Here is a 12,964-nt window from a genome sequence, read left to right as displayed (position 1 = left end):
CAGGCTCCATATTAACTTCTAAGCCAAGCAACTGTGTGATTTATACACTGCAGTACTTCACACACACCTCTAATTGTAGTCACTTGTTCCACAATACATCGAACTTTTCAGATAACTGTTTTTCTGAGCAGGAAACAACCTAGCCATGAGTACAGTATGTAAAATGCTAGAGAACAAAAACCATCTGCAGTGATAGTAACACGTGCTTGACAAATGTTCATTTTTGAACGAATAGTTAATTAAGAAACCATACTCATCTGAGCACAGATGATGCTACTATCTGCCAGAAAAACTGCTAAAATCAAGGAAGACACATTAGGGCCAAATATGCGTTGCCACCTCTTCAGACCTAGACAGGGACACCTTCACTATCCAACATCTTCCCTCATTAGAAATGGCATGCCTGGAAGTGATATCCTCAACTGTACTCTAGTAAGTACCTACCTGTCTAAACAGAGTGGCACTCCTATAAATGGCAGCAAGCAGTCAAAAGCCACAGAGGACCCTGTTTCCCGGGTACATCAGATACAAGAACAAATCCTTCTTTCCATCCCCCAAAGAACCTACTTATATAGTCTGAATTCAACAAGTATTTTTAAAGTAAGTCTCTGCTCAGGTGAGCAGACAGCTATATAGTCCCCATCCAAATACCCGTTCCCCTGCCATTTTCTTCCTAAGTAAAACCAATTATGAAAATTGCACAAAGTTCTGAATTATGTTTTTTTATTCTTACATGGATGTTGTAAAGTTACAACAATCTGACAACTCCACTAAAAAGCAATAATGTAGGATCATTATTACTAATCCCTTGAGTAGTAATAATATAATCCCTTGAGTAGTAAAGGCTTCCCTGACAGCTCAGTTGGTAAAGAATTCACCTGCAATGCAGGAGACCCCAGTTTGATTCCTGAATTGGGAAGATCCCCTGGGGAAGGGATAGGCAAGACACTCCAGTATTCTTGGGTTTCCCTGGTGGCTCAGATGGTAAAGAATCTGCCTGCATTGCGGGAGACCTGGCTTCAATCCCTGGGTTGTGAAGATCCCCTGGAGAAGGGAAAGGCTACCCACTTCAGTAGAGTCAGACTCTAGGGACTTTCACTTTCACTTCTGAGTAGTAAAGGATGTGCTCTTTACTGCTCAAGGGATTACCAGAGGGAGAGACATCTTCCATGTTTTTCCCAATTAGTGGCATCTTAAAGATACTGCTAAACTGCTCATCTACAATGCACAAATTAAGATTACTATGGAAGGTAAGATCACTGTAGTTCCTAAAGGTATGGTCTGATCGTTAAGAAAGTGAACTATAATAATAGGGGAGGGGTGAGAGGAACATTCAACAGGGAGGGGATACATGTATACTTCTGGTGGATTCATGCTGTTGCATCACAGAAATCAATGCAACACTGTAAAATACAAATAAATTTTAAAAAAGAAACTGAACTATAATTACTCAATTTCTGAACTCATTTCTATGTCATAAATACACTATGGGAAAGACATATGTGAAAATTCTTAAGGCAAAGTGTTACATAATATCAAACTATTGGCACTATATTCAGAATTCCATGTAATAATTACCAAACTATTCATCTAAGCAATCTCCCTTTTAATGTATTTGAAATACTGCGATGATTCTAGTGAATTACGTCTACCCAAATAACTTCACTTTCTGAAAAATCAGTATCCAACATCAAATGAGGACCTAGTTTTAATATATGATTTTGAAAGCATAACGCTATGAGATCCAAAATTAAGCCAGTTCCATTTTTTACTCCTAATATGATAAAAACACTATTCTACTTCCAACACTACACCTTGCACCAATGCTTAGTATTTTGTACAAGCATCATAACGTAACTCTCAATTTCTATATGCTCCAAGTTGTTAGTCACACATGAATAATGAAGAGTTATAACAACACTGCTATTTTTCCTCCCATTCACTTAAGAAAAGGAGAGCTAGTATACCATTTTGGCATAAAGAAAAAGACTAGACCTAGGGAAACATCTTTAATTTCCTGTCAAAAGATGTGAACATGCCAAATAAATCCTCTGTACATGAGTTTCATGATTATATGAAAGCTCACTTTGGCATTTCTTAAATGTTTACTGGGTGTTTTTAAATACAAAGAGTAGTAAGACATAGCTGATGTCGACATAGCTGCCTCCGTGCTCAATTACTATTGAGCCTACTACTGACTAGCCTCAGTAAAAATCATTTCAGTCTTGATGACAAACAGCACTCTGTTCACCTCTAAGCAGCATACATTTTAAGGCAATATGTGGCCATTTTTATCAGTGCTACAAGTTCTTATCATTAAGAATATATGGTGAATCAACTCAAGGTTTATGTGTTGGGTTGTTGACTACTTCAGTTGGTGCCCAGAGTCAACAAAAAGGTTGTTAGGCTGATGTAGGTAAATGTCTCTAGTTACTTAATGTGAGTGACCCATGCCTATGTGCTCACTTAGTGTCTGATTCTTTGTGATCCTATGGACTGTAGCCCATTAGGCTCCTCTGTCCATGTGGTTTTCCAGAAAAGAATACTGGAGTTGGTTGCCATTTCCTCCTCCAGAGGATCTTCCCGACCCACGGATCAAACACCGAGGTCTCCTGCATTGGTAGGCAGATTCTTTGCCACTGAGCCACCTAGGAAGCCCAAGTGATCCATGATGGTCTGTTTATGTTCTTAAGGAACAGACAGTACAAGAAACCCCTGATAGTAAACTGGTTTCTTTACACAACTGGGAAAAGAGGTAGGGAGAAAGATGAGGTATAAGCAATATGAAAATAATCTGCATTTGTATTTACTGGTAACATTTCTTCACCTTATATTTACCTCTGCTTCAGTAAGAAGTGAAAGTGATTCTTTCCCCACTTCTTGCTTCTGCTGTCTAGCTACACCCCCATGGGACTTTAAAAGGATTAGAGCCTTTTAGATCTCATGGAAGTTCAGATACCAGCTTTATCTGTAACAAGACTATTATACTAATCATACAAGTACAGTAGGGCTCCTCTCCATATTTCAAGGTTGTACTTATTGATAAGGAGGTGGCAGGCCCATATTACAATAAAACAAAGTACTTCTTATTTCTCAGGAAAGGTAGAAAATGCTTCATTCACTTTTTTGGTCTTCAGTTACTAAGTGCACCAGGTTCCACCTAGGAACAAACTCCACTAGGAGATAAGTCAAATCTCCTATACCCGCAGCTCTGTTTTGCCTAGAAGATACTGCCCAATCTATCCAAATCCAACTAAGAGCAAGAGTACATACCAGAGCTGGGAGACCTACTTTATTTCATCTGCAGTCAACCCTTAGACTGGTCCAGGTCTTACACAGTGTTACATTCTTATACAAAAGAAAAGTAAGAACCTTTATCTTTCCTACTTTAGTGTGAACATTATCTTCACTCCTTTCTAGTAGTGTTTTCACAAAATTATTAACATACTTTCAACTTCAGGTTTAAAGAGCTGGGCATGTGCAGATGAAATGTCTGACTTCATATTCCTTCTATATAACAAGAACAAAGGGAAGCACAGCATTTCCTTTTAAATGGAAATTATTATGACTCGAACCAACTACATTCTTCACCGGCACTGATGACAGCTGCAATGTTTTAAGTACTGGGTTTCCTTCAACTAAAAAATGATCTTATTTTACCAAAATTAAGATCCTACCATCCCGCATTGAGTTTTTTTTTTTAAAAGCCTGTGTGGCTGACAAACATGGGGAAGCGGTAAGGGAGGGGGCGGAGCAAGGCACCACGCACCGTTCCTTTTTAAAGTACCTCTCACCAATTCAAGGATAACACAATGGATTCGGTCTCACAGCACATTACTAAACTTCCTCTTGGTATACAGATCAGTTAAGAAATGAATACACACTTTAGAAAACAACAGTGAACTTATAAAGCTCAGAATAAGGCCGGGAAGATGGGGCGTGGGGGGGGGGGGCGGTGCGGATATTCCTTTTACAAACGTTCTCGGTGGTTAAGAGGAAATGTCCGATGATGTCATCCCTAGTTACTCCCTAGTGATGAACACTAACTATTGGCCTTTAAAGGGGGGTACCATTTTCCTGCAAATCGTGGCGACCGCCGAGTTTTGTGTAAGGGTTCTCCAACCGAAGTCCGGGAAGAGGGGGTGACTCGCGGTCTTGGGTCAGTAGCAGGAGAGGGTAGCCCCCAGCCCCGCATCCGGGTTCCCCCGGTTCGGCGCGGGCGGGGAGGGCCCGGGAGAGGGCCGACTGCACCTGCACCAACCCGCCGCCCACGGCCCGGGGACGGTTATCCTCCGCCAAGGCTCAGCCCCGGCTTCGGCACCCCCAGCCCCCAGGTCGATCTCCCGCCCCCCACCTCGTCCCGGTCCCCTGAGGAAAAGACAATACATTTTAACGCCATTGGAGCTGCTGCTGTGCTGCGGAGGCTGCTTCTCCTGCTCGGGCGGGTGAGGTTCTCGCCGGGGCTCGCCCGGCGGCTCCGAGGGCTGCCGATGCGGGCTGTCGTCGCCAGCGGCCCTAAGCACCTCAGGCTTGTCGGCGTCAGCCATCCCGCCGCTACGGCCTCCGCCTCCGCCGCCTGCGCCGAGGGGCTCCGAGCGCGACAATGGCGGCGGCCGGCAAAGCGGTAACGGATCCCGATTTGAAAAGGCCCCGAGCGCTCAGTTGCCCGGATCTCGCGAGAACCAGTCGGGGCTGGGAGACTGGGAGATGGTGTGAGCTGGTGGAGGGGAGGGAGTGGGACTGCGCGGGGAGGGGAGTAGAAGGATGGGTTGGTGGCGTGTGTGAGCCACCATGGCCGTAGTCGGTCCTGCTCCTGCCCAAGGAGGGCTTGATTCGTCCTGAAGCCCGTGGTAGGGCAGTGTTCTGAGCCCCAGCCCCTTCAGTCCTGTGGCACCCAGAGGGGTCTTCACTAACAAAAGTCGGCTCTGGGTGTTAGAAATCCCTAGGGCTCTGAAACCTAGACTATTCTAATCATTTCCCGTAGGGGCAATTTAAATTAGAGACGCACACACCGCTTGGCATCTTTAAAAACGTCTGCTAATCTTCAGACTCCCCTTAGAAATCCTTTGAATAATGCAAATAAATCACTTGCTACTTCAGTGCCTAGGCACCCTGTGGACATTCAATAAATAGTCATTGATGACTGGTTGCAATTCACCAGAAAGAATGGCTTTGAATTCCTTTGAGTTCTGGTTGTTCTAGGGAATAAGGCAAAAAAGAAGACTAAAGTTTTTAATTCTCCAGGCATAAATCAATGAAGAGAATCTATACTTTTCATAAGAAACCTACTAGACTAGCCAATAATGAACATTTGGGGTTTTGGTTGTGTTTATTATATGCTGATGGAAATTATATTTGAAGCAGTTACAGGCTCTCAAGCAAATTTAATTACCGTATGGAGTTTTAAAATATAGTCATAGGTATTTTCCCCCCTAAGTATGAAAAAGAAACTCATTAAACTTAATCAACTTCTAACTTGGGAGTACTATAATAATATTTCACATTGAAATAACCTTTTTCAGCTGAAAAGTTCAAAGACCTTACCAAAGCTTTCTTTTCATAAAGAGGCAAACATGTATGATTTACATGCTTTGCTAAATATCATGCACACATTAGCGGTAAAGCTGTAGTTAGAAACCAATACTCAAGTAATACATAATTTCCTCAATTACCCCATTTCCTTGACATTTCAATGTGTAGGGTTTTTTCCCTTCAACTAAAAAATACCATAAAACAGCCAATCCTGTGCCAGAAGAGTTACTTCATCAAACGCACACACATAAAAATCAGAATTTTAATCATATGGGTACACTTGGTAAAATACTACTGTTTAGGGTGCCACTGACATTGTTTCAAAAACACAACACAGGCTGTTGTTACTGCATGAATTGTTTCTCCTCAGTCAGTTCTCCAAAATTTAGTATTTGGAGTAGCAGAAGTCATTGCATATTTGACACAAAAAAACTGTGTTAAAAACCCTGCTCTGCCACTGTCTGCCTGTAACTCCTTGGACAAGTCACTTAACTTTTCAATCTTTCCATAATAAATAAGGATAATAATACCTACCTAGCATGAGTAAGATGAGGATTAAAAGAAAGCACTTTATGTAGGGCAAAGTGTTATATGAATGTAAAGTAGTATTACAATTCCCTATCTCTCCAGGCTGAGCAGGGTTTTAATCAAAGAAAAGTCAAGTGATTTTCATAGAACTGAATTGTAAATACTTTCAAAACATCCATCACTCTCTGTTATTCTTTCGCTGTTATTGAATTTAAGATGAATACAAACCTGCAGTCTCTTGTATAGTATATTCTTGCAAAATCTCAAAAAATTCAATATAATATTTTTTAAGAGGACTTTATGCTTAAAACAGAGTAGTAAGAACATGAGGAATACAAAAATAGATACAGCCTATTCCCTATTAGGGGAGAACATTTATAAAAAGCACTATTTGAGTGCTGTAATTGAGACAAATATGAAGTATAATTAAAAATTTATTTACAAAATCAGGACTCTGGCTTGCATACTGTAGTGTGCTAATTAAAATGTTTCATTAAAATATTTATCTTGATTACTGAGCTTTTTGGCATCCTTTAAATGATGTACCTAAGACACGTACCTCCCTTACTGTAATTTAACTCTAGTCCTGATAAATGCATAAATGGCAGAGGTTAATTTCTATAGGGAGATCCGTGAGAACTTTGTAGAAGAGCTGAATCTCAAAGGATGGAGAGAACTGGGGCAGCTTCTGAAGAGAAAATCATGAATAACTACTATTTCATCTGACTGCTCTATAGATTGATCTTTCCTCCCTCACTTACAATTATATTGTTCTAACCTTAGCAAAATGTGAAAATAAATTTAAAAAACACATTTGCTAACATACTGCTGCTACATTCCATTTCTATATTTTCCTTCCACATTTATTTTTTTAAGTCCATATACACATACTGAAAAATCTTGAGTAATGATTTAGCTTTTATCTTCTCATAATTCCTACTACAAAATTCATCCTTTGCAATGGCACAAAATGCATTATTGATGCAACCTCACATAACTACCTAGTTTTCTCTCTTACAAATTGAAATGTATTTGTAATAGAGTGGCAGAAAGAGAGAGGGAAATAGAGGGAGATTTAAGAAAGAACCATTATATTACACATACCTGGAAATTTAATCCTAAAATTCCAAAATATTTTCAACTAATAATTTGTGTATCATTTAGGAATTGTATTGATAGTAACAGAGACTAGAAATAATACTGTCTTAAACAAGATAGAACTTATTATTCTTTTAAGTAAAAATAGTGTAGAGGAAGGCAACCCAGAGGAGGTATACTTGCTCCACAATTATCGTGGACTCAGGTTTCTTCTGAGATATTGATGCCTTTAAACTGTTGTGTTGGAGAAGACTCTTGAGAGTCCCTTGGACTGCAAGGAGATCCAACCAGTCAATCCTAAACGAAATCAGTCCTGAATATTCATTGGCAGGACTGATGCTAAAGCTGAAGCTCCAATACTTTGGCCACTTGATGTGAAGAACTGACTCATTGGAAAATGCCTTGATTCTGAGAAAGATTGAAGGCAGGAGGAAAAGGGGATGACAGAGGATGAGATGGCTGGATGGCATCACTGACTCGATGGACATAAGTTTGAGCAAGCTCCGGGAGTTGGTGACGGACAGGGAGGCCTAGCGTGCTGCAGTCCATGGGGTCGCAGAGTCGGACAAAACTGAGCAACTGAACTGAACAGGTTTCTTCTGTCTTGACCTTTCACCACCCTAGTGTATGGCAAACATTTTAAAGGTCACCCTAGGGCCCAAGCTGGCTACTGGAGATCTAGGTATCTTGTTTGCATTGAAGGCAAGAAGCTGTTCAGAAAAGAAGGCTCCTATTCAGGAGTCTCACACAACACTTCCCACTCACAGGTCAAAACTTAGTCACATTATTGCAGGGAGGAAGCCAATTCTGACTCCTTGTTGGAAACTGTTTCTATGACTTGCTTTTATTATTATAATCATACTCAATGGCTTGTCTGGTGGACCCTGCCCCCCTGCTAAACTAAAGTGCCTTTGTTCAGCTCATGGAGAGATAGTTTGTCCCTGTTCACCTGTGATTAGAAGAGATTCGGTTCAGTTCAGTTGCTCAGTCATGTCCGACTCTTTGCAACCCCATGGACAGCAGCATGCCAGGCTTCCCTGTCCATCACCAGTTCCTGGAGCTTGCTCAAAGTCATGTCCATCGAGTCGGTGATGCCATCCAACCTTCTCATCCTCTGTTGTCCCCTTCTCCTCTTGCCTTCAATCTTTCCCAGCATCAGGGTCTTTTCAAATGAGTCAGTTTTTCGCATCAGATGGTCAAAGTATTGGAGTTTCAGCTTGAGCATCAGTCCTTCCAATGTATGTTCAGAACTGATTTCCTTTAGGATGGACTGGTTGGATCTCCTTGCAGTCCAAGGGACTCTCAAGAGTCTTCTCCAACACCACAGTTCAAAAGCATCAATTCTTTGGCACTCAGCTTTCTTTATAGTCCAACTCTCACATCCATACATGACTACTGGAAAAACCATAGCCTTGACTAGACAGACCTTTGTTGACAAAGTAATGTCTCTGCTTTTTAACATGCTATGTAGGTTGGTCATGGTTTTTCTTCCAAGGAGCAAGTGTCTTTTAATTTCATGGCTGCAATCACCATCTGCAGTGATTTTGGAGCCCAAGAAAATAAAGTCTCTCACTGTTTCCATTGTTTCCCCATCTATTTGCCATGAAGTGATGGGATCGGATGCCATGAACTTAGTTTTCTGAATGTTGAGTTTTAAGCCAACTTTTTCACTCTCCTCTTTCACTTTCATCAAGAGGCTCTTTAGTTCTTCTTCACTTTCTGCAATAAGTGGTGTCATCTGCATACCTGAGGGTATTGATATTTCTCCTGGCAATCTTGATTCCAGCTTGTGCTTCAAACAGTCTGACATTTTGCATGATGTTCTTTGCAGATAAGTTAAATAAGCAGGTTGACAATATACAGCCTTGATGTACTCCCTTCCCCATTTGGAACCAGTCTGTTGTTCCATGTCCAGTTCTAACTGTTGCTTCTTGACCTGCATACAGATTTCTCAGGAGGCAGGTCAGGTGGTCTGGTATTCCCATCTCTTTAAGAATTTTCCACAGTTTGTTGTGATCCACACAGTCAAAGACTTTGGCATAGTCAGTAAAGCAGAAGTAGATGTTTTTCTGGAACTATCTTGCTTTTTCGATGATCCAGCGGATATTGGCAATTTGATCTCTGGTTAATCTGCCTTTTCTAAAATCAGTTTGAACATCTGGAAGTTCCCAGTTCATGCACTGTTTAAGCCTGGCTTGGAGAATTTTGAGCATTACTTTACTAGCGTGTGAGATGAGTGCAACTGTGCGGTAGTTTGAGCAGTCTTTGGCATTGCCTTTTTTTGGGATTGGAATGAAAACTGACCTTTTTCAGTCCCGTGGCCACTGCTGAGTTTTCCAAATTTGCTGGCATATTGAGTGCAGCACTTTAACAACATCATCTTTTAGGATTTGAAATAGCTCAGTTGGAATTCCATCACCTCCACTACCTTTGTTCATCAGAAGCTTCCTAAGGCCCACTTGACTTCACATTCCATGATGTCTGGCTCTAGGTGAGTGATCACACCATCGTGATTATCTAGGTTATGAAGATCTTTTTTGTATAGTTCTTTTATGTATTGTTGCCACCTCTTCTTAATATCTTCTGCTTCTGTTAGGTCCATACCATTTCTGTGCTTTATTGTGCCCATCTGTGCATGACATGTTCCTTTGGTATCTCTAATTTTCTTGAAGAGATCTCTAGCCTTTCCCATTCTATTATTTTCCTTTATTTCTTTGCATTCATCACTGAGGAAGGCTTTCTTATCTCTCCTTGCTATTCTTTGGAACTCTGCATTCAAATGGGTACATCTTTCCTTTTCTCCTGAAGGCTGGACATTCCCTTGGAGATGCTTTGCAAAACTGAAGACTCTTTCACTTTACTTCCCCACTGCATCTCCCTCTCTATTCTGCCTTTGACTTTAGTTCCTCATTGCTTCTTTCTCTCTCATCTATAAAGCAACCTGGCATCCAGACCCCAAGAAGATGGTTATTTTGAGGCACTAGCTTGCCATCTTGTTGGTCTGCCGGCTCCCTAATTAAAGTCTCTTCCTTGCCTCAACACCTATCCTGTGGCGAGCAGAGCGAGCTTGGACTCAGTAACAACATGACACACCCATCTGTAAGGGATGTTGGCAACTGGGCTCACTGCCTATGGTTCTGCTACCAAAGAAGAGAATGGAGTGGCCACTAGCATTCTTTTTTGGCTTTAAGTACAAGAATATGAAGTCAAAGAAATAGTATGTTTTTTAAGTCAGTTTATTTGGCTTTACAAAACTAAATGGTTGAATTTGAAGCCACTGTTTCCCAACTCTAGAAAACTGAAACTAAGAAAGGAATTTATAACTAAAAAATATCGCAGGTTATATTTGAAATACATATATAGTTCACTTTTTCACCATAGAAGTTCATTCTGTGATGAAAAAGTAGATATTGGTTATTATCACTTGAATGAATAGATTTATTCTGACAATTAACTGCTTACTCTTTTTCTGTCTTTTTCTTCTCTTCTTCCATTACTCTGCGTAACTTAGGAGTCTTTTTTTAGGATTTATAATTCTAAAATTACATACTTAAGAAAGTTCTCTACTAGTTAAGAGAAGTTTAGAATTAAGTTAGTTATCTGAATAATCCAGGCAGGAGTTCCATTTTCACCTCAATTATTCAAATAATTCAGATAATACCAACTGTGTTGCTTGAATTCCTTTAATAATTTTTCATTTTTCCACTTTACAATGCTCGGATCATTGCCCATTAACAGATTTACTTTTGATTTTTGTAAGCAATATTGGGACAGTTTTCTCCTTTGAAGACTAAACACTCCTTTAATTCCTGGGTACTTACTGGAGACTCAATTTTTTTTCACTGTCTTTTTTTTTTTTTTTTTTTGGAGGAAAATTGCTTTACAATGTCATGTTGGTTTCTTTCTAATTCCTTAAATCATCATGCCTTTTCTTCAATCTCCTTCCAGTAACTCCATTAAAAGAAAGATCGGAAGACCAAATTTCTAAGGGTTCTGCCCTACTTTCTTCCTATAGGCATAGCTACTCCCTCCTCTTCTGTAAGTCCATGAATTAGGTTTCCTCTGTCCAAAGCCATGGATACCATGTGGTAATATTTTTAACTATTCCAAATTTGGTATCCTAGCTCAAGGCAATGGCACCCCACTCCAGTACTCTTGCCTGGAAAATCCCATGGACAGAGGAGCCTGGTAGGCTGCGGTTCATGGGGTCGCTAAGAGTCGGACACAACTGAGCGACTTCACTTTCATTTTTCACTTTCACACATTGGAGAAGGAAATGGCAACCCACTCCAGTGTTCTTGCCTGGAGAATCCGAGGGACGGGGGAAACTGGTGGGCTGCCCTCTATGGGATCACACAGAGTCGAACACGACTGAAGTGACTTAGCAGCAGCAGCAGCTCAAGGAATATTCATGAAAATGATTATTGCGTAGCAAACATTCTTTTTAACTTAATTGCCCTTTTTAGCAAGGTCATTTTCAACGTTTAGTTACCACATTTAGAAGGGACAATACATTTCTTAGAGTGTTGACTAATAAGGTCTAATCCACACACTGTCCTGCATATTTGAATATAATCCTATAAATCAGGGGTACCAACCCCAGAGACTCGGACAGGTAGCAGTCCTCAGCCTGGTAGGAACCCGGCCCCACAGCAGGACGTGAGTGCATGTGAGGGAACAAAGCTTCATCTGCCCCACCCCATCACTCCCCATCACTCACATTACCTTCCGAGCCACCCCCTCCCTCCCCTGTTGGTGGAAAAATTGTCCCAGGTGCCAAAAAGGTTGGGGACTGCTGCTGTAAATGGTAATGATAGACTTAATAACTAACATAATCCATATTCCTCTTCTTATTTGATAATAGAAATTTATTTAAGATGATTGTGACTATAGAAGTCCACATTTCCTAGCTTCACTTGCCACTGTGTGTGGCCACACATCTATGTTCTGGCCATTAAGATATGAGCAGAAATGTTGTGACTGAGGAGGAGATTCCTTAGAAGGGACCGACTTAACTGGAAGAGTGTTGTCCTCTCTTGTCTCCTCTTGCTGCTGCTTGTAATGGACAAACGATGTCTGTAGCAGTGGTAACCATGATGGCCCATTAAGTGATCTTATGACTGAAAGCTAAGTACTAAAGTTGCTAGAACAGGAAAATAGAATTAGGGTCTCTGATGACACCATGAAGCCACCATGAACAACCTTCATAGTCCTACCTCAAGCTTGTTTTCAGCTGGAGGAAATCTTCTATCCTGGTTACTATGCTACTATTTGGAGTCTTTCTATTAAGCACAGCTAAACTTAATCCTGATATTCAAAAGGTTTTTTTAAAAACAAATTTGCTTTAGTAGTCTACAATGTGGTCACACAAACACAGCTTTATTTTTTCTTTTTCTTGAGGACATCCTTTACATTGGTTTTTCTTTGTTCCTATGCTGTCTGCTGTAGAACAGCACAAGTTTCCTGCCTGATATCCAGTCTCCCTCTTTATTTTATTTTATTTTTTTTTGTACTAACAGAATCACAATTTTGTCTAGTAGCAATATGCCCAACTGAAATACTGGGAGTGGCCATAGGACACAACTCTAAGAAGTTGTAAGGATAAATACACTTGGGTTGCTAGAAGAATCTTTCCTAATAAGTTCTTTGCCTCCCTGTTTTCCTGTGAGGCTAGATGGTGGAGTATCCCTCGGAAACCATGAGGTAACAGGTTTGAGGACAAGAGCCACAAGCTAAAGATGGCACATCAGAAAAAACAGGAGCCTGAAATACCGATGACCTCACAGGGCCAGTGTATAAGCCCTAG

The 12,964-nt window shown here is 40.8% G+C and overlaps 1 protein-coding gene across 2 annotated transcripts in view; it reads right to left on the bottom strand.

Annotated features, from left to right (window-relative positions):
* MYEF2 (myelin expression factor 2) overlaps nucleotides 1–4,683 on the bottom strand; it is a 38,285-nt gene extending 33,602 nt beyond the window's left edge. The window contains exon 1 of one of the 2 annotated variants that reach the window (XM_043472065.1): nucleotides 4,387–4,683. In XM_043472065.1, the coding sequence (XP_043328000.1) occupies nucleotides 4,387–4,547 (161 nt within the window). In that variant the 5' untranslated portion in view covers nucleotides 4,548–4,683. The remainder of the gene's footprint in view (nucleotides 1–4,386) is intronic. The other variant, XM_043472066.1, reaches the window with a different exon arrangement.
* Between the last annotated feature and the right edge of the window lie 8,281 nt (nucleotides 4,684–12,964).

The sequence above is a fragment of the Cervus canadensis genome, chromosome 6 (genome assembly GCF_019320065.1).
Source record: "Cervus canadensis isolate Bull #8, Minnesota chromosome 6, ASM1932006v1, whole genome shotgun sequence".
NCBI classification, from domain to species: domain Eukaryota; kingdom Metazoa; phylum Chordata; class Mammalia; order Artiodactyla; family Cervidae; genus Cervus; species Cervus canadensis.
The sequence above is the reverse complement of the archived record's forward strand: the minus strand, read 5'-3'. Positions and strand labels throughout refer to the sequence as shown.